The sequence below is a fragment of the Hipposideros armiger genome, unplaced genomic scaffold (genome assembly GCF_001890085.2).
Source record: "Hipposideros armiger isolate ML-2016 unplaced genomic scaffold, ASM189008v1 scaffold_580, whole genome shotgun sequence".
NCBI classification, from domain to species: domain Eukaryota; kingdom Metazoa; phylum Chordata; class Mammalia; order Chiroptera; family Hipposideridae; genus Hipposideros; species Hipposideros armiger.
In genome coordinates, this window is record NW_017731930.1 from 532298 (window position 1) to 552762 (window position 20465).

Consider the following 20465-nt stretch of genomic DNA (forward strand, 5'->3'; position numbering starts at 1 on the left):
CTTTTTGCCTGAGGTTAAATATTAAACATTATTACTATAGATTTATCAGCCTTGATATTACAATATTTGCTTAGGTCATATTTAAATATAAGTTTCTTTGATATTAGTGTTAATAGCATATAACAACATCCTCTTTAGATAATGTAAACAAGAGGACTTCAAAAATAAAGTACAGGGTTTGATATGTTTTGAGCATTTTCATACAAACTGTAATTATTATTTGCTTTAGTACTGGGAGTTCCAAAGGCAACTTCATGCATAGACTTACCTCGGAAAAACTCATTCTCCAGTAGGGAAGCGTCCCACGGAGGCACACCGCTTCCCTCCCTCATGCCTGCTGGCTTGGGGACAAATGCACTGTCAACTGGTTGATTTTCCAGATGTGAATTGTATAGTTTTGCCTGCTGATTTTAAAATAGAAAATGCAACATTATTTCTGGAACTTCTCTAGCTAGAATACTCACATGTTCCCATAAAACTGTCCCAGGCTTAAAGGTACTAGTCTAAGGACTGCAAATCAATTTTCCTAACAATTTTTTCCCAATTTACAACGTTTTGTTGTTTCTTCCATTTTCAAGTGGTCAAAAATTTCTCCATACCTACATTAATTCTCTTTGGTATGAGTCTTCAGGCAAGATATTGAGTCTCTCTCTGCCAAAAATCCCTACAAACTTGCATAGCACTACACAAATATTAGGGAGGTTCCTGGAAAACAGGAAAGAAATTTACCTATCGTTAGTTGGGAGTGTTGTCTCCATGGCTCCAATAGCTGGAATTTCAGATTTTTAAAAACACTGTACCTAGTCTATCAAAATCTGGATACCTGAAGCTTGTAGTGGACCTTAAGAATTTGTGGACTTGATAGATTTTTTGGAGGAAAAAGTGTTTCTATCCATAGAGTTCACAAAGAATGGTAGAACCTCCCAGACAGACACAAGGTGCCGATTAATCATTCTGAAACAAAGGTGCTGAAAAGTACAGCCTTATAATTTTTTTCCAAAAAGACCATTGTTAGTTTTACAGGATTTAGAATGATGTAGAGCTAAAGTTGTTTTCTTAATTAGTAAATGTTTATTTTGACGTCATCCAATCTATCACTGCCCTACTTTCAAGCTTTGTCTTCATAACCTTGGGGAACTATCCACTCCCATAACTTCACTCTCTTTTGCCTAAATCCATTTGCATTTCCTTTGTCAAACTGGCTCTATCACCCCTGACCCCACTGTAACTCATCCTACACCCATCCCTGACCCAGGTGAGCAGCCACTGCCCATATTCCAGTCTCTTTATTTTCAGCTCACTCTGCTACCCAGCCCTTGCCTCTTGGAACCTTTCTTTACCAAGTTTTCCCTTTCCATTTAATGTTTACCATTACATTTCATCTAATCTTAAATGCTTAAGACCAAATTTCTCATTTTTCCAGAGCTCCAACTTGCTTTTTACCTCTCCAGCACAGGTCTGTCCAATTCTAAAGCCCAGTTTCTCTTAATCCCTAAATTTCTTACAATCTAGTGTTTTCACTCTTGCCCATTTTCTTTCTCAAGATCTAGGTCAGTTTTTTCTTAAAGAAGCCCTGCCCAAATGTCCTTGACTTGTGGTTTTCAGTTCTATGGGCAAGCCAAACGTGGATGCACACAAAGGAGATTTATTAATAAGAAAAAAAATCCAGTGATAATTTATTGCTTGGATAGAATTTAACATAATTAATGTAAAATTCAGAAGTAAACAAATATTAGAAGCAAAACATAACTACAGTGAGTTACCAACTGGAGGTAATAAAACGAGAAACTAATTATTATTTGAGAAATCAGATATTACAGATTCTTTTCTTTCTAAAACACATCAAGGTGTTATTCTCTTTTGTGCCCTACCTACTGTCTCTCTGAGTCTTTATCTGTGCTAATAATAATTAGTCATGGATCTTGTAAGTCCATTCCTCCCAAATCTGCTGTTTTAGTAATTGGTGCAGGATAGATACATCTGATTAAGGGACTAGCAACCACTGTCTCTCAACCACTTTGACACTCAAACAAACTTCAGATTTCCTCTATGTAGACCAGAGGACATTCTTTTGGCCTCCTGGATCACAACGCTTCATAATGAAAATATATACTGAAATGAAAACTACATGAACTAAGGGCTCAGGTAAAGAGACAAACCTCTCTAAGCTGGAAAAGATTACTACCGCCTAGAGACCCTGAATATAACCCTCCTTTGGTTTTGTCTGCCAGATCCTGTTCTTCAAGATCAATCCTATTGGCCCTACATGTTAGGGATGCTTTCAACACATACAGATATAAATTATGTGACTAAGAGAAAATATTTATTTACGCTCAACTTTAACTCTGCAAGGATTTTTTTTTCCAGTGATAAAACTTTAAAAAAATAACTGGTAGTCAATAGGTATTAGACATAGAGAAGATTGCAGACTACCACTGCTGTGTAGACCCCTTTTATTTAAGCTATATGTGAGATATTAATATTATTATTAACAGCAACTATACATTGATCATTCTAGACAATGTGCATAGGGCTTAATATTTCATTATTTTAACAACCCTATGAGGTTGGTACTATTACTATTCCCACTTTCAGAAAACTGCACTTAAGAAAAGTGAGGTTTTAAGAGGGCAGATCATATGCTTCAGGTCACACTGGTGGAGGGAAGGATTTATTCCCAGTTTGTCAGATTCCAGGGCCCATCTTAAATCAGCTCTCTCCACTTTATTAGTTTATCAGTGTCCTATATTTTAGCAGTACACATCTACCTGAGGCCAAACACTGGTTTGAGAGCTGCTGGGAAGCACCTGAAGTTTCCTGTTACCTGGAGTGGAGGTAAAGTCTCCTGGGGCACAGAGCATGCTGATCCTCAGTCAGGGCTTGGTCTGGGACTCAGAATCCCTCTCAAAATAATATTCCATGCCATGGAGCTGCCATAAAAGTGAAGTGTACTTCCCATTCCTAGCCTAGAGGATGAGGTTCAAACACCTCTGTATAGCAAAATCCTGTTGAAATTCTTTTCCAGCTTTAGATGTAAGCTTTTCCTCCTCAACTTCTATCAAGTGCCCTGTACACACATTCTCTGAAATGCTGTGCACTTCTTCCTAGGCATCCATGTCTGTGCCCTGATCTTTGCTCCTTTTACTCTTCTGAAAATATCAACTCATCCTTCAGAGTCCAATTCCTATATTACCACCTCTGTGCGCTCCTCTCCAATTCTCCGAGGAAGAATGAATTACCATACTGTTTTTGTATGCACCTCTGGTATGATACCTATTATGTCATATCAAAGTTGTTTGCATTCTTTCCACCTTTACTTTACCACTAGACTTCTCCTCTTCCTCCTTACCACACATTTCAGTCCCTACCCTGATCTAGAAAACCACGAATTCGAAGACAAATGAATCAGGACCTTGGAAGTGGACCGACTTCTAAAATAACTAAAAAAGCACAATATTCTCCTGTGTCCTGAGCACTTAGCATGGCATCAGCATGTAAGAGAATGTTTCATGTTTATTGAATTTAATTCCAAGACTACTCTTCCCATAATACTATTTCCTACTTCCAAACTTCTCTAACACATTTTTGTGCCCTCTTTTGGTACCAACTATCTTATATTTGAAGGACATTACTCATTTATTCAGTTTTCAATATACTTTAAAAATATCCTCTCTCATTTGATCTTGTGAACAAATTTGTAAATTAGTTAAAGATTATCATTCCCATTTTGCAGGTGAAACATCTGAGTCTTGAGTAAGTGATATGAATAATAAATGGAAACAATGGCTACTCGCACTCATATGATGTGATCCCTAACCCTGTTCTTTCTACTAAGTTGCTTTTATTGTTGTTTTAATAACATACATGTCTTCAATTAGATAGTACACTCCCTGAAGGCAGGATCCTTGCTTTAAACATTCCATGACCTCCATGCACATAGTTATGGACTTATTTATAGTATACCAAGGTAGAAAGTTACATATATAAGATTTCAAGTAAAGATTATTATAGAAATTGAGACACTGAATATTTATAATATTAGGACTCAGAAAAGCATGTCTGAGGCGGGGTAGCATAATGGTTAAATATATGAGTTCTACACAGGTCCAAATACTGGTTCTGCCCCTTAATAGCTGTATAACTTTGGGCAATTTACTAAACCTTCCTATACCTTAATTTCTTTCTTGGTAAAATGAAAAAAAAAATAATAATAGCAGCAACAACAACACCTCATAAAATTGCTGTGAAGATTAAATGAATTCATAGTTGTGAAACACTTTGGAATGAAGTCTAGCTCTTAGTAAGTCCTTATTGTTAATCATTATTCTTCTTCTGTAGTTATAGAGGATTTCCTGGAGTTCTCCTGCTGATTCTTGCAGTCTAATGAGCCTGAAAAATGTCCCATAGTTAGAGGCCAGAGTCTCAAAATACTGGCTTTTAGGATCTCAGTTACATTCCCAAACATGGAACAGAATAGGCTAAGCAACTTAAGGCCTTTTACCCAACCCCAATTCACTCTACTGATACTTCTGCAATTCTGACACGATGAGACAAACAAACCTGTCACAGAGTAACCTTAGACTATTTGAGGACTTCTTAGGGCAGACAAACCTGTAAAACAGCTGTTGGGCCTGAAGCCTAAGCTCACTGATATTATCAAATGCCTTGGTAAAGTCAACAAAATAATTTTTCATGGTGTTCCTGAATTTGGTCTGTGTTTGCTTTCCTGCAAAGGTCAAACTCACCTTGTGGCTTAAAACTGCTCATTTATTTTTTCTTTCAATTTCTGAGCTCTCAGGTTGTGCCAGGCAATGGGGATACACAGGAGGGCAGACAATCTGACTTTAAAGAGCTCACAATGGCCTGGTGTGGTAAGTACACCAGAGGTGTGTTTCTCGGGGTACAGAGCTGGCTTATTACCAAACAGTAGACCCCGCCAAAATGTGTTCAGAGATGAGGAGTGATCAAGTGGCCAAGGCCATATGTTTTGTTTCCATTCTCATCGATTGTGACTACTTTGACCTTGGATTCCTCACCTGTATGGAGATGGTTCTCAACAGGCAGCAATTTGCTCCTCAGGGAACATTTGGTAATTTCTGGAGATATTTTTTATTGTCACAATTGAGTGGAGAACTAATGGCATCTAGGAGGTAGACGCCAGGGTTGTTGCTAAACACCCTACATTATACAGGACAGCCCCAGAACAGAGAATTATTCAGCTCAAAATGTCAATAGTGCTGAGGTTGAGAGAAACTCTGAGCTGTAGATGTCTCAGTTTCTCTCTAGCTCTGAAAATTCTGTTTTCTCAAACCCTTTGTTTCTTTTAAACTGAAGCAAATGTTTAAATAGCAGCTTTCTTCTCTTTTGAGGGGAAGGTTTCTAATAATGTAAATACTTAATAATGAAATGCCAGAATCACCATTCCTGCCAGGCTGCCAATCAAGTGATGGGAAGTTTATTACCTCAAATCTTAGCAAGAATCTCTGAATCAACAGCCAACTTACAGCTCTCTGCAGGCTGAGGATTTCCGTGAATAAATAACGGAAATCTACATATTATTCAAAACCTTTGTTTTAGACAGCAGTTTCATGATTTTCTCCCCCCCTACTTTTTATAAAGGTTATTAACTGGGATCACTGGCTTGAGTTGCATTTATTTTCCTAGCTCTTACCTTTTAGATTGACATGCTCTGAGCAGTGAAATGGTTAAATGCAAGCAGCAATCAAGATTGCCAGATAAAGTACAGCTGAGAATACAGTCAATAATGTTGCCACAACTATGCATAGTGCCAGGTGGGTACTAGACTAAAGGGGGGGATCTCTGCACAAATTATATAAATGTCTAACCACTATGCTGTACATCTGAAACTAATATAAAATATTGAATGTCAACTGTAACTAAAAAAAAATATTGGGTTGTCGGAAAAGTCATGACGTATTTTTTTCTATGTTTTTCATTGCAAAAATGCGTCATGACTTTTCTGACAACCCAATAAATAAAAAAAATTAAAAAAGAGTGCCATAAAGATATCTATTAATCCTCAGACTGGATTTCAAAATCCCAAGAATTCCAAATTTGCTTTATTGTGGGGGCCAGCCAAGTGCTCAGTTGGTTAAGAGCATGAGCTCTGAGCAACAGGGTCGCCGGTTCGATTCCCACATGGGCCAGTGAGCTGCCGCCCAACTGAGCTGCCACTGAGCTGCCAACAGGTGGCAGGATGGCTCAGCTGGTTGATGAGAGCATGTGCTCCTAACAACAAGGTTGCTGGTTTGACTCCTGCATGAGATGGTGGGTTATGCCCACCCACAACTAAGATTGAACATGGCACCTTGAGCTGAGCGGCCGTGAGCTGCCGACCGGCAGCCATGGATGGTGAATGGACTTGGAGTCGAGCTAGCTGTGCCCTTCACAACTAAGATTTAAGGACAATAACTTAGCTGTTCCCCTTCCCCAATTCCCCAATAAAAAAATAAAATAAAAATAAATTATTTTGCTTTATTGTTTTATAACTTCTAGGCATTTGCATTTCTTTTTGACTCTTCATCTGCTTTAGACCCCATGGCTCTCAAGAGGTAGAGGCAGGTTAGCTCTGAGAAATTCTCCAAGGAAAAGCAAGAGTACAGAAGCATCCTGGAGTAGGGCTCTCTTCTCTTAGAGAGCAAAGCTGGGTTGTGTCACTTCAGTCCACCTCTCAGTTAAAGGAGAGTCTGCAGGTAATGACCAACTGGGGCTCATTGCAAACAGGGCTTCGGGGTTGACAGAGCTGTAGACATTATTGGCTTCTAGCTGTGGAGTTATAAAGATCTGGATTTTCTAATCCTGACTCTACCATTTAACAGTGACCTTGAGCATGAACTTTAAATTCTCTAAACCTCAGTTTCTTCATCTCTAAAATGAGGATGATAATAGTACCTATTTCACAGATTTCTTCTGGGGATTAAATGAAATGATGATGTCAAGTGGCTGGGTGTTACTACGTTCTCCATTAAAGTGTGGCAGTTGTTGATGCTGGTGTTGTGGTTAGGGCTCAAGCATAAAAAAGGAGAGAGATAGGGTTCAGTGTCATCCAGAGAGAAGGAAAGAAGTAGCATTACTCTGATGAAGAAAAAGCACTCACTTTTGTTTTTGGAGTAAAAAACCCTTGTTTATATGCATTCCTCACCAGAATTCTACCCCATGCTTTTTGGGGGAAAAAAAGAAAGAAAGAAAGAGAGCGAGAGCGAGCGAGAGAGAGAGAGAGAGAGAGAGAGAGAGAGAGAGAGAGAGAGAGAGAGGGGAAGGTAGTTATGAGTACTAAGACTACAATGAATTGAAAGATGCCTCTATACTCCTGTACTCATATAGGTCCCTTCCACAATTCTTTCTTTCATCTCCAACCTACATGAGCTACACAGAAAGATGTAAGCATGTGTAGATCAAGTTATGACCATAAAGAAGGAAAAAACAGAAAACTTATAGTTTCTGTATGTTTTGTACAGAAATGTTGTATGCATGTGAACACAGAGGTAAATTTAAATTTAAGCCCCTTGGTGGAGAGTCATGTTGGGTCAGCCCCCACACATGAACTTGTTCTTGCCAAATGCATCTCACCTATCAGTGGCATCCTCTTTGGATACAAATGACAGTCTTACCCAGAAATGGTCCAGCCCAGATCCACACTGGCTTGCAAAAGAGGCAATGGATGCCTCTTGCCTCTTCTTCTGCCCAACACTTTAGGGCTATACAAGAGTGACACATGATAAAATATCAGAGATGCCACTGATGGTGTGAGTGGACACACGATGGCCTCGTTCCTTCCTGGCAGCGCCTGCTGTTTGAACATTTCAGTATCAGAGCCAACTGGAATCCAACCATGACTGGAAAACTTTGAACTCTCTAGGAGAAATCTAAGCTGCTAAAGTAAATTTAAAACTCAGCCAAGAAGAATTCTATTGAAATAGGTAGCCAATCAGGGCTTACATTAATTCTGAATTCCTTAGCATAACCTTTAGTTTCTGGTTACTTACCAAAGTGTTTCCCGTCACAGACACAGGAAGTCCTGCATGGCCGTCACATCTGTGAAAAGAATTTGAAATAATTTCTTTGAAGAAGTGCCTAACTTTTACCAGGAAGAAAATCAACAGCACATTATATCTTGATATACTGAGAGGATACATTTCTAATGCTCCGAAGGAAGACATTTCTTGGCTAGTGCATTGTAGGAAAAAATGTCAGAAACCTTTTCCTATGATTGCTTAGGATCAATGTTTTACATCTTTGTCACTCAGATAGCCAAGAAGAAATTACATCATAGTGGATTTGTATTTGAACACAGCATAAAGGCATAATAACAACATCGTTACATTTGTTGAGTGCTTACTCTGAGTGCTGGCAGTGTTCTTACACTTTATGCATATGCTAACTCATTTAAATATATTACTCTTGTGAAGTGGATACTATGACTTCTCCCATTTTACAGACCAGGAGATGGAGGTACAGAGAAGTGAGAAGACTCTGCCCAAGGTACACAGGCTGACTAAATCCAGAGAGCTCTCCTTCTCAACCAGTATGACACACTGATTCTTCTTGCAAATGAGAAACAGATTTTTTGTTTCTGTACGTTTTTGTTTTAAAGAGAGATTAGATCAGGACCATACTCAAGAATTCATAAGGGAACTTTTTTACAAGCACACCCTAGAAAGATTTCTGAATATATCTTTTTATAAAGATACCTTATTTATTATGAAACCATCTTGGAGAACAATTTTGCTTTTACTATTTATGTTGCTTTTCTATAATTCAGGAGGAGGCAAAAAATTTACAAGACATAGGTCCAAAATTGAGATAGATGTTTGATCTTTTAAATCTATCATCCTATGCCAAGGGGTGCTCTGCCTGAATTACAGCTCAAGATTTAATAGACTGTGGTGTGCTCTGCCTGAATTACAGCTCAAGATTTAATAGACTGTGGTGACTCATTGCTCTGTATGAAATCAGGTCCTCTCCTTTACGAAGAGAACTACAAAGGGAATGAAGAATTAAATGAACTACGACTCTAGGTCAAAAGTGGCAAGACACAGTTTTTCTTCTTTCAAACTCCTAGCTGCTTCATGATTCACAAAAGCTGAGCATAAAACCTGGAAGGCAAATAATTTTATATCTATATATATCCACATGTATTTTACAGTTTAGCTCAAATTTTAAACAGAAATTGAAATTAATATTATGGCTTTTTTTTCATATTACTCTGAAATACCAGTTCTATACTTTATCATATCTAGAAGTTAAATACTGCTTTTATTTTTATTCTTCCTTTCTCTACAGCTTTATTGAGCCTGCATGTCTCCTACATACTAGGTACTATTTTGAGTGCTTTAGAGGAAACAAATATAACTATGATAGCGACCCTGTTCTCTGAGAGCTTTTGCAATAGAAAGGATTAGATACATAAAGAGCCGAAAAACAAGCCAAGACATTATAAGGACAATAAAGACATGTAAGTAAAGTACACTGAAAATGCAGAGGGGCCTTGACCACTTCCTGGGATGAACAGGGAAGGTGACAGGAAGAAGATGGTGGTTGAACTAGTATGAGAGGCAAGAGACAGCATGGGCAAATGCCTAGAGATGGGAAAAAGCGAGGAGAGGTGGAAACTGGCAAGTAATTCAATTTGCCAGGAGCCAAGAGAACATGCCAGATGGTTAAGATTCTTTACAGAGCCCTGTGGGGCTGCAGCCCTCTCCGTGCACCCACAGAGCTCGACACTCTCATCCGCTCCCCAGGCCTCTAGTCTGATTCGGAATGAGGACAGCAGGAGCAGGAATCCGTTTCTGAGGCTGGCAGGTGGGTGGAAGATGCGACTTCAGAGGATACCTAGAGCACAGTTGGACAGAGCACCACGGAGTACGAGAGTATGCTGCAAGTGAATGCATGCTCCCTGAGGGTGTGCAAGGCCATGTGCCATTGTGAATTTAGGTAGCAGGGGACAGATTTCAGCCGGCTTGGAGGCCCAGAGTCTCTGCACCCACTCCCAGGCCCTCCTAAAAGTTGTTTCTGATGTGAGTGTCTTCCACTTGTACAGTGAACAAAAGCAACAGTGGTAGCATGAAAACTGTGCTGGTAAAATCCTCTGGACTTGGTGATTTCAAGGGATACAAAGCTACCACATCTTCTGCATTTACTCTCAAATTCTCCTGATGCCAGGTCTTAAAGATCTCTCACACACGGCCCCCCTTCTCCAATTCCACTCATCCTGCCTCATATCAAACTTTCACAATTTCTCTCCTGAACTCCATCCTTTATACCATCAACAGAGAAATCTGTCTAAAATGCAAATTTGACCTTATCAATTGCCTACTTAAATTCTTACACGGTATTATTATCCAAAGTCTTACCACACAGGCTCTTCTTTTATCTGATGAGCTCCCTCATCCCCCAGACAACCCTTCACCCTTCAAGCTTTATCTCCCCACACTCCACACTTCCATAGGTACCTGCATGTTAGGCTTATGAAATTTACACCACCTCTGTAAAGTATTCTGTTATCTCCATACCTTTGCAGCTATCATTCAGAATTTCTCTTTTTTTTTATAAGATTTTATTGGGGAATTGGGGGAGGGGAACAGCACTGGGGAATTGGGGGAAGGGGAACAGACAAGTTGCTGTCCTTTTGTTCTTCAGTCTAGTTGTGGAGGACGTTGCTTCACTGGCCCAAGTTGGTACCATCATTGCGCTCTTCCCGGGCGAGGCAGATCAGTCGCCAGCTTCTGGACGGCCGCTCACGGCGGCTGCTGGCCGCTCACGCTGGCTGCTGGCTACACACGGTAGCCCATGGCAGCCCACTGCAACAGGGGCTGCAGCCTACGCCGTCGCTGGCGACTCACGGCAGCCCAGCTCCAGGTCGAGCTGTTGTTCAGCATCTTCGCTGTAGAGGGCAGTGTCACTGGCCCTCATATGTGGGATCCGAACCTCTGGCGTCCCAAGCCAGTTCTTAACCATCGCGCCACTCGGCCGGCCCCCAAGCCACTCTTAACCAATGAGTCACTCGGCTGGCCCAAGAATATATTTTTTAAAATTACATATTCTTTTCTAACCAAAACCCGGGGTCATTTCTCCCAAGTGTTGGTGGAGCACACTATAGTTACTGGCCACTGAAGAGCTTCACCTGGATGACAACCAGCAATTCAGACCCTCCACGTCCAACGTGCACTCTGTGTCCTCCTGGAATTCCACACCCACTCCTTCCTACATGATGAATTCACAGATCCTGTTGATTCAAACTGAGAAATCCCTCTCAAAGCCATCCATATCTCTACATCTCCCTGCCTTTTCCCTCATTAAAGACATTTATCATCTCTTGCCTTTATTATTGCAACAGTCCCTTAACTGTCCTTCTGTCTCCAGGTTTTGTCCCAATCCAGTCCATTCTCTACACGTTAGCCAAAATGATCAGTATAAATTGAAACATCGTTGCCTCTTTCCTGCTTAACATTTTAATGATTCCCACTTGAGCCCAGGCAAAAGTTCAAATTCTTCTCTACCTTCAGAAGAAGGTCATCTAGTGCCTGCATACTTTCCAGCCTCATATCTTACCTTCCTTTATCCCTTCTGCCATAGGGAGTTTGCCACACCTCTGAACCTATGCACTGTTGTTCTTTTGCCTGAAACAGTTTTCTGCCATTTGCTTGCCTGGATAACTCTCTCATCCTTGAAGAATCATCATAGACGTCATTTTCGCCGGGAAACCAACCCAGACTCTAGACACCCAGACTTAGGCTCTTAGTCTAAGATACTCACTCCTCGAAATGTGCTCCCAGAGCATACAGAACTTCATCGTCTCAGCCCTAGCCTATGTTTCTCTATTCTCTGTGTGTTGTCCTCACAAGACTACAGCCTGGGAAGCCAAGGACTGTAGTTTTGTTCCATAGCGCTGCACATGGTATTTGTTGAATACATGAGCAAATGGGTTTCATTTTTATCCTCATCACACCTGCTCTTCCTCCGATATTCTTCACATCACCCATCTAGTTTCCTAAGTCAGAGTGGAGAGTTCACCTCCCCTCTCCTTTCTGTCTCACCCACCACATCCGATTACCAGGTTCTCATGATCCCACATTCTCAAGTGTGCCCAGATCTGTCCGTTTGTGCCCTCCTTGTTGCTGCTACCTTAGCTTGGGCCACAATCATCTCAACAGCCTCTTACCTGGTCTGTCTGAGTTGAGTTTTGCCTCCTCAAATCTGTTCTCTGTGCTACAGCTAGAGCAGTTGCTCAGCCTTGGCACTACTGGCATTTCTTTGGTGTGGTCGTCTGTCACATGCATAGTAGGATGTTTAGCAACATCTCTGAAGCCTACCGACTACATGGCAATAGCTCCTACCCTTCAGTTGTAAAAACTACTAACATCTGCAGACATTGCCAAATGTTTTTTGGGGGCAAAACTGCCTCTGGTTGAGAAACACTGATCTAAGGTGATCTTTCTAAAATGAAAATCTGATTATGTCACTTCTCTGTTTAAAAACTATCAATGGGGAGGAAAAAAACTATCAATGGAAAAAATATATACATATGCAAGAAGTACACCAAGATATTAGTGTTTGTCCAGAGGGTTGTGGGTAATTTTATCTGATATATATATATGTATATATATATATATATATATATATATATATATATATAAAATAAGGAAAATAATGGTATTATTTAAAAAAGTAAAAAAGTGATTTACGGCCTCCTGCTGTCTACAAGATCAATCAAGTCCAAGTTCTTAGCATCGCATGCTTAAAGTCCCAACCTCTGGCCTCTGCCAATATGCCCAACCCCATCTCTTATCACTCTCACCTTAGACTTGGTCATTGAATCTCAATGATCTAGATGAGTTGCTCTTTCTAGTCTGTGTACCTTTGCTGTGTCAGTTTTTCTGCCTGGTGCAACATCCGGACTCTTAATTGCCTAGGTTAGTACTATGTGTCTTTCAAAAACTGGCCCTCTTCTTCCAGGAAGCCTTCTGAATTCCCCAGTCTGAGTTAAGTGTTTCTCCTGTATGTTCTCATGGCAGGAATGCCGTGCATCTATTATAGCACTCACCATATTGTACCATAATCATCAGGGCACTCAGCTGCCACTCAGGTTGCAGTGAGGCCAAATGGCATCCCTGCGTGAATTCTAAAAGCATCCCTTCCTCAAGATCCTTACTGCCATTTGTCAGGAAACTGTCATAATAAATATATGAATCCATGATGATCATGATGTGATTGGTACTCCCTGGAGATTTGTGGCATACCTCCTGCCCCACCATATGCAGTAACCTGGTGTTCCCTACTAGATTATGAAGTCCTCCAGGCAGGGACTTTGCTTTATTTTCAAGATTTTATCTCCAACACTAAACGTAGTATCTGAGTCACAGTAGTACTTTAATAAAAGCTTGATAAATAAATGAAAAAGAAACCATCAACTCAGCTACCAGGACCCATGCCAGAACTCTGATGGCTCTGAGCATAGAGGAAATAGGAGGCTATGCTGCAATGGTTCCCAAACCTGAATGAATATCCAAATATCCTGGAGAATTACAAATAAATTACAATTAAAATAAATTTATTAAAAATAAATAAACTTCCCTGTGCTCTACTTCAGACCTTCTGAATCAGAATCTCAAGGTTCGGGCTGGATTATCTGTCATTATTCTTAAATTGCTGATGAGATTATAATAATGATCACCCAGATCCACTGGGAACTGCTGGCCACCCAGGATGAAACTCAAAACTACGCCCCTTGTCTTGCTTCTCTCTCCCGTCACCGTAACCCTGCTGTTTACCTATGGATACCACACCTGGTGTGGAGCATTCCCAAAGAAGGATCTTGCTTACTCTGACTTCTTCAATCTAGGTGTCTTGGATTTCTGTGTCTTCCAACTCAAGCATAGGCACTCAACTAGGAAAGAGGAAGAGAGCACAGTAGGACACTTGTAGCATATGAGAGAGAAAATAAAATAACAGCCAACCAGAATCCAGGCAAATAATATAATCTGCCTTTTTAATTTTCCAAAAAATATTTGAACTTTTTGATTATGTAGACTGAAGTTGCAGCTGGATTGCCTAAGCTGAGTACACCCTATGGATCAAGCAAATTTGGGCAGGTCTGAAGAGCAGCTAGGTGGATCCAACAAAGATCTTTGCATCTCAAGGGAAAAATAAATTCTCCTAAAGGAATAGGGTAGTGCAATGCATACAGTCACTCCACGATAGCAGTTGTCACTCTGTAATCACACCTATGTGGTAGGAAATACATACTATCGATATATGCTAAGCACTGTGATAGTCCTCAAAGGAAAGAAGTGATCTTAAATTTAATTGCATATGTTATTCATGAGTTTTATGAACTAGTTCCCTTGTATTTGCCTTTTGCCTAGTCCTTGGGACTACAACAAAGGAAAGAGTGGGGGGCAAAAGTCCACATCCCTAATATCACCATCATGAACTGGTGGCACATGACTGCACAGCTTTGAGAATGTCTGTGGACATGAGGGTAACTGGCACCCTTGAAGGAGTGACTTCATTGTGGAGTATGTTGGAGCATGAAACAGACACATGCCACCTATTCATGGTGGGGAGGACATCACTGGAATAACCAGAGGTCTGGAATAAGAAAGGAACTGTAGATGTTTCTCGGCTGCCAGGAAGACTGCATTGGTAAACTCATACACTATTGGTTACTGCTGAATTATGAGGAAGGAATTTGTGAGGCAATGGGGTTACTGAAATTTTGTGGTGGGGGCTGAGTACTGTATGTCACAGGCACTATATGCCCACCACAAGATGTACAGAAACGTGATTTACAAGGAAATGTCAGGGGAAAGGATACATGTAAAACATGTATATTTTTCTTGAATTTATTGGCTAACAATAAATTAAAACATAAATGGAAAATATTTTTCAGGGCCAGCCAAGTGACTCAGTTGGTTAAGAGTGCGAGCTCTGAGCAACAGGGTTGCTGGTTCAATTCCCACATGGGCCAGTGACGCTGTGCCCAAGCTGAGCTGCCAACAGGTGGCTCAGTGGTTAGAGTGTGCACTCTTAGCAACAAGGTTTCCAGTTGGACTCCCACATGGGATGGTGGGCCACGCCCACTCGCAACTAAGATTGAACATAGCACCTTGAGCTGAGCTGCCGCGAGCTGCTGATGGGTGGCTGGATGGCGACTGGACTTGGAGCTGAGCTAGCTGCGCTCTCCACAACTAAGATTGAAGGACAACAACTTGGCTGTTCCCCTTCCCCAATGCCCCAACACTGTTCCCTTTCCCCAATTTCCCAATAAAATCTTAAAAAATTGTTTTTTCTTTTTTCCTGGGGGTGGGGAGGGGTCAAAGGGTACAGTTCCATCATTTATAAATAGGATTAAAATAATAATGGGATAATACGGGAAGTGCATACATTTGGGAGGAGAAACTAGTCATATTTGAAGCACAAATAGCAAAATTTTTGCCTTGTTATTAATTCATGAAGTCACTATGTTCCCATGGCTTTTTATCTATTGATAATAGGAAATCAAAGCTTCAACATACCATATACTTTTATTGGGTGGGCCTTTCTAAAATGAACAAGTATATCTGGTGAAACGATGAAGTCCATTTTGGGGGCATGGGGGAGAGTTACCCATTATCCAGTGTCATTTCTCAATTAAACCATAGCTTAAAAGAGGAAAAGACATTTCTCTGATACTCAGCTCTTTCAGGGCTGAATAGAAGGCTGTGTTTTGCCTAGAGAGGTTTGGTTCTCTTTCTGTGATTTGCAAAAGATCCTATAAACTGCTTTGCTGACTTGTTCTCCAGAGCAAGTGTGACCAAGTCAAACCTTGATGACTTCAGCAAGTAGAAACCTGGCAGAGAATGACTGTACTTCCCCGAGGGCCCTTTGTCAGTTCCTCCCATTGCAGTCATAGGCAAGGAGGAACTCCTGAATCAGTCTGTATTTGGAAGGTTGATTTTGTATTTTGAGAAATCAAAACTGTCCAACAAAATTTGGTTCTACTTAGAGTAAAGAGTCCTTTGGAATTTATATTCCTACCTAGTACCATAGCACAACACTTCCTTAACCCACCCCACCCCCCTCACACACACTCAGGATTTATATCCAAATATTCAGGTCACATGGATATTTAAAAATAAAAAGGAGATATTTTTACATGTTATCTTCTAAAACCTCTCAGGAGCAAAAGGCAGTGCCTTCATGATATTCTGCACCAGCATATTAATGAACATTTATTGCCACTTATGTTTTGAAAGTAAAATGTATTCAAAGATGACAAATTCTGAAAACTGCTAAACATACGCATATGCTTAAATAATGAAATGTTTAATTTCTGCATCCTGGGTGGTATGTTTCAGTTCATCTGGTTAAAAGAGAGCTACAAGTCATTTTGGTATATAAGCAGAATGGTTGTTGCTAAACAGCATTTTGCAAGTTTCATTTTTTTTTTCAGTTTGGTTTCTAACTAAAACACATGACACCTGAACGAAGATTATAGGTATTTAATCTGATCCATTTTTGCAATAACTTGCAATATGAGCTTGGAAAGAACTTGTCCATAGAGGTAACAGGTTTCTCAACTTTTCCTAGTTTACTAATGTTAGATTGTTCAGCTATGTAAAACTCTGCCTTAAAATCACCTCAAACACAAATTATACCACAAGTCCCAGCTACCCCACACATTAGGAATATTTCTTTTCTCCTTAAAAGAAATTTTACTTACAAAGAAAATAGTCCTCATTTCAAAATTCCCAAACGAGAGCATTACTAATGTTTCAAACATTTTTACAAAGAAAAGCAACTCACCTATTTGAAGAGTATTTGCTTGTAAGTGACTCTGGTAGAGACAGCCACACAAATCTACATTTTGTTTAGCTCTTCATATTTCATCGAAGACAAAAAAGCCACCGGTGAAAGCTGAAGCAAAAACCCTTCCATCCGCCCAAGAGGGAGGGCAGAACGCTGTTCTCTAAGTCCAGGAGCTTCATCACATGTCCCACCTGCTGCTGCTGCTGCCTATTGTTCCTCAGCAGGAGTGACCTCCAAAACCTTTTATTTAAGCAGTGCAACGCACTCTTAATGGTTTGACGGCACACACACGGAACCCATCACGTGCCAAGCCAACACCTTAAGAGGGTGGGAAGCTTTTCAACCAGGAAGGCAAGCTGAAAATATTTCACAGTCAGCTCAAATGAACGGAAGCAAAGCCTTGCCTGTTTTTCACAAAATAATCAACAACATGAGTCAAGTTAAACTGATTTACACAGTTGTAAACCGGGAAACATCTGGAACTGTGCCACCACTGCTCCAAAAGCTTCCCTTCCTTCACCTGAAGTTTAAATTCTGTGCAACGACATCAGAATGGCTCTGAGTTTTCCTTACTCTCTTTGGTCATCTCATTTATGCTCATTTAGTACCTCATCACTCCTCGTAACCACAGACTCACATACTCCCCAAGGAAGAAGTAAATATATCTGCATGATTTAAATATATTCGCCTGACCAGGAAATAGACCAGACTCTTGGAGCAGTGTAGAAATTGTCAGTAATTATTTCCCAACATTTAACCCATTGTTCACCAAGTGCACCGCCTGGGACCTGTGCAGTTAGTTAGGAGTTGCATTTCAGGTGAGCCAAGTTTCAAGGTTTCACAAGGACTTTGTCCCTCTGCTAAGTCTTGTTTCCTTTGTTAGTTTAGTATCTGAATTTAAATTCTAAGAGCAAACATTAAACATTCTCAACACAAAACAGGCTCCTGGCCTCTGGCATTGGGTAACTAGTGAGCTGTCCCATAATCTGAATTTGACTCACCCTTTCTGTCCCAGCGACTGAAGCTTTAAAGGCTCCTTTCTGGATTTTTTAAATGAGAACAGGGAAGAAAATGATCTGAAGCTCAGACGAGAAGGAACAGGTGTTGGATTTCTTTGATTAGGTATATTTTTTGATCTTGATGTTTGTAAGTCCATAGGATCTAAAAGAAAATTGTAAAAATGTTGTATTATTAAAATATTTCCAGGTCAATAAATCTCAGAGAACTAAGGCTTCATTCACTCTCTTCCCTCCTTTCTCTGTTGTCTAGAGATGCATTAGGCATCCCCACGTGAAGACCTCAGGAGCTAAGAGGAGTCCTTTGCCTCTAATGGCTCTGCTAAGTGGAGAAAATCCTCAGAAATACTAGGGAGTCTTTAATACGCACTGTGGATGGCAGTTCTGTGAAACCCTCCCTTCACACCAGCTGTGTGAATCTAATCTTACTCAATGTGTCTTCCCCATGGCTATCCAAAACAAGAGGTGAGGTGTCAGGGACCTCATTCAGTTCTCATGTTGCTCTTAACCACTCTGTCATTCAGGAATTTTTATTTTAGTACTTTAAAACACAGTGATAGATACTATGTAATTTTTATATCAAAGAAAAAAAAGGAAAGGGAGATTAAGCCATTTAGAGTGTTTCTAATTCCTGTCAAAAAATCTATCTCTATGTATATGTAGTTGCTATGTATATGGTTTATATGTGTGTATGCATGTAATATAAATATGTATAATATATGTGTAGATAATACATAGTTTTATATATGAGTATTAAAATTCTAAGGCAAAGTCAACATATACAAAGTTCATAATACTGTACTAATTTGGACATGCTGAGTTTAGAATATCAAAGAAATTCAAGGGAAGGAGAAAGTTACTATAGCGTATGTTGTGTCATTGGAATTAACCCCTGATCATTTGCAAAAAGTGAATGAATTCACAGCCTCAAAAACTTAAGAAAAGTTTATTCAAGAAGCAAGATACCGGCATAGAAGTTTCTGGGGCAGACAACTGCACCTAACTTTCGGTTAGTTTTTTCTTATATAGGAAAGGGTAGGTCAATTTCCTTACAACAGGAGATGTGATGTATAGACTGAGGTCATTTGATTGACATATGTTGGTTATATAACTAGTTTCTTTCTGCGCATGCTCTTACCCAGAATGCATACAGAAAAATCCATGGGGGGGGGAGGGGTAAGCCTTAATATTCATTTTATTTTAATTGTATTATAATGAGACTAGAGTTCAAGTAACGGACAGGTTTTAACAGTTTGGGTGTGTGAGAAGAACCAGTTAATACCAGTTAGGTCTTATCTCCTTTTTTTAGGAGTGTTTGTATACCTTTGATTTATTTCTAGGGGATAAGCCTGGGCGGTTTCTGGGAAGGGGATGCAGGCCTGAGCAGTCCCCCTTCAGAGTCACTTTTATTAACCCTTTTTTGCTTCATCAGTATATATGGGGTTAATCTAAATATCTGAAATGTAAGTCAAGTCTTTTTAGATAGATTTGTATATTATGGGAGTTGCAAAATATTGTCAATATGTAAGTTTAGAAATATTGTTACACGTTTCTTGGTGTTACTAATGTTAGTAACCCATAAGCAAAAACAGCCAATGTGACTATCAGAAGAAAAACACTTAATACTTACATTTTATAATTTCCAGTGCACTTTGTTATTCTCACTATTGTCCTGTGAAAGCAGGTTTTATTATTCTTGTTCACAGATTTTTTTTTTTTAAAGTGATGGGTGAAGGCAAGTGACATGCTGGTGGTAGTCACACAGAATGCCCAAAGAAGGCATTTATTCAAAGCGTCTTATAGGGTTTAAGTTACCAATGTACCAGATGGGTAATAGCTCCTCTACCACCTTCTCCTTCCCTTCCCTCCTTGCCCGCTTCTCCCCTTCTCCTCCCTTCCTCTGTCTCCCCTTGTTCTGCGTCATCACTCTACTTATTTAAGTGCTTACTATGTTCCAGCTTAGTACTTTATACATAAAAATTTTATATAATTCTCACAACCACCCTATGAGGTAAGTATTATCATACCTATTTAAAGATGAGAAAATTAAGGCTTATAGAGAAAAAAGTAACTCTAACAGTGTCACATAGATTTTGATAGAATAGAGGCTATATAGAGAGACAAGAGTGGAGATTTGAATCCATATATATGGCTCTGTGTTCTTAACCACTATGCTATCTTGACTAACTCTTAAAGCATACCCCTAGACATTATAGTACATTTTCTGGTTCATTCTTTTTATTGTGTGTTGTGCTATGAAACTTTTGTACCTTATGATTTAAAAATAGTCCTAAACATGGATTGGTTAACTTGGAGGTCCACTGAGCCGTTATCTACAATGCCATGCCATAAGAACAAAAAAATTAGATGTAAATACTTTTTCTCACCATTTTCTGCCATCCCCTTCTTTAGCCTGTATGTAAGGGGTTGTTTTAACATTTGGCTAACATCCGTTTCATTGCAAAACTTTTTTCTTTGAATTTCTTCAAACCATTCACCAGTCACTCCTTGAAGCCATCTGATATCTCTCTTTGTTTTCTGGAGTTTGCTGAAATAAAGAAAAATATCAATGCACCTTTAAATTTCTTCACATCAAGTGCAGACTCCTGTGATGGACTAAACTTGACCTATGGAGAAGCT

The 20465-nt window shown here is 39.8% G+C and overlaps 1 protein-coding gene across 10 annotated transcripts in view; it reads right to left on the bottom strand.

The window, feature by feature from the left end:
• Nucleotides 1-20465, bottom strand: part of LOC109371551 (KDEL motif-containing protein 2) — a 109722-nt gene that overhangs the window by 38386 nt on the left and 50871 nt on the right. For 5 of the 10 annotated variants that reach the window (XM_019624124.1, XM_019624114.1, XM_019624115.1 and 2 more), the window contains exons 2-5: nt 20213-20373; nt 17811-17970; nt 8007-8055; nt 269-404 (exon numbers count right to left, since the gene is read on the bottom strand). In XM_019624124.1, the coding sequence (XP_019479669.1) occupies nt 269-404; nt 8007-8055; nt 17811-17970; nt 20213-20373 (506 nt within the window). Of the gene's footprint in view, nt 1-268; nt 405-7631; nt 7969-8006; nt 8056-13805; nt 13907-16806; nt 17785-17810; nt 17971-20212; nt 20374-20465 lie in introns of those variants that run through there. The other 5 variants (XM_019624119.1, XM_019624117.1, XM_019624120.1 and 2 more) reach the window with 5 other exon arrangements.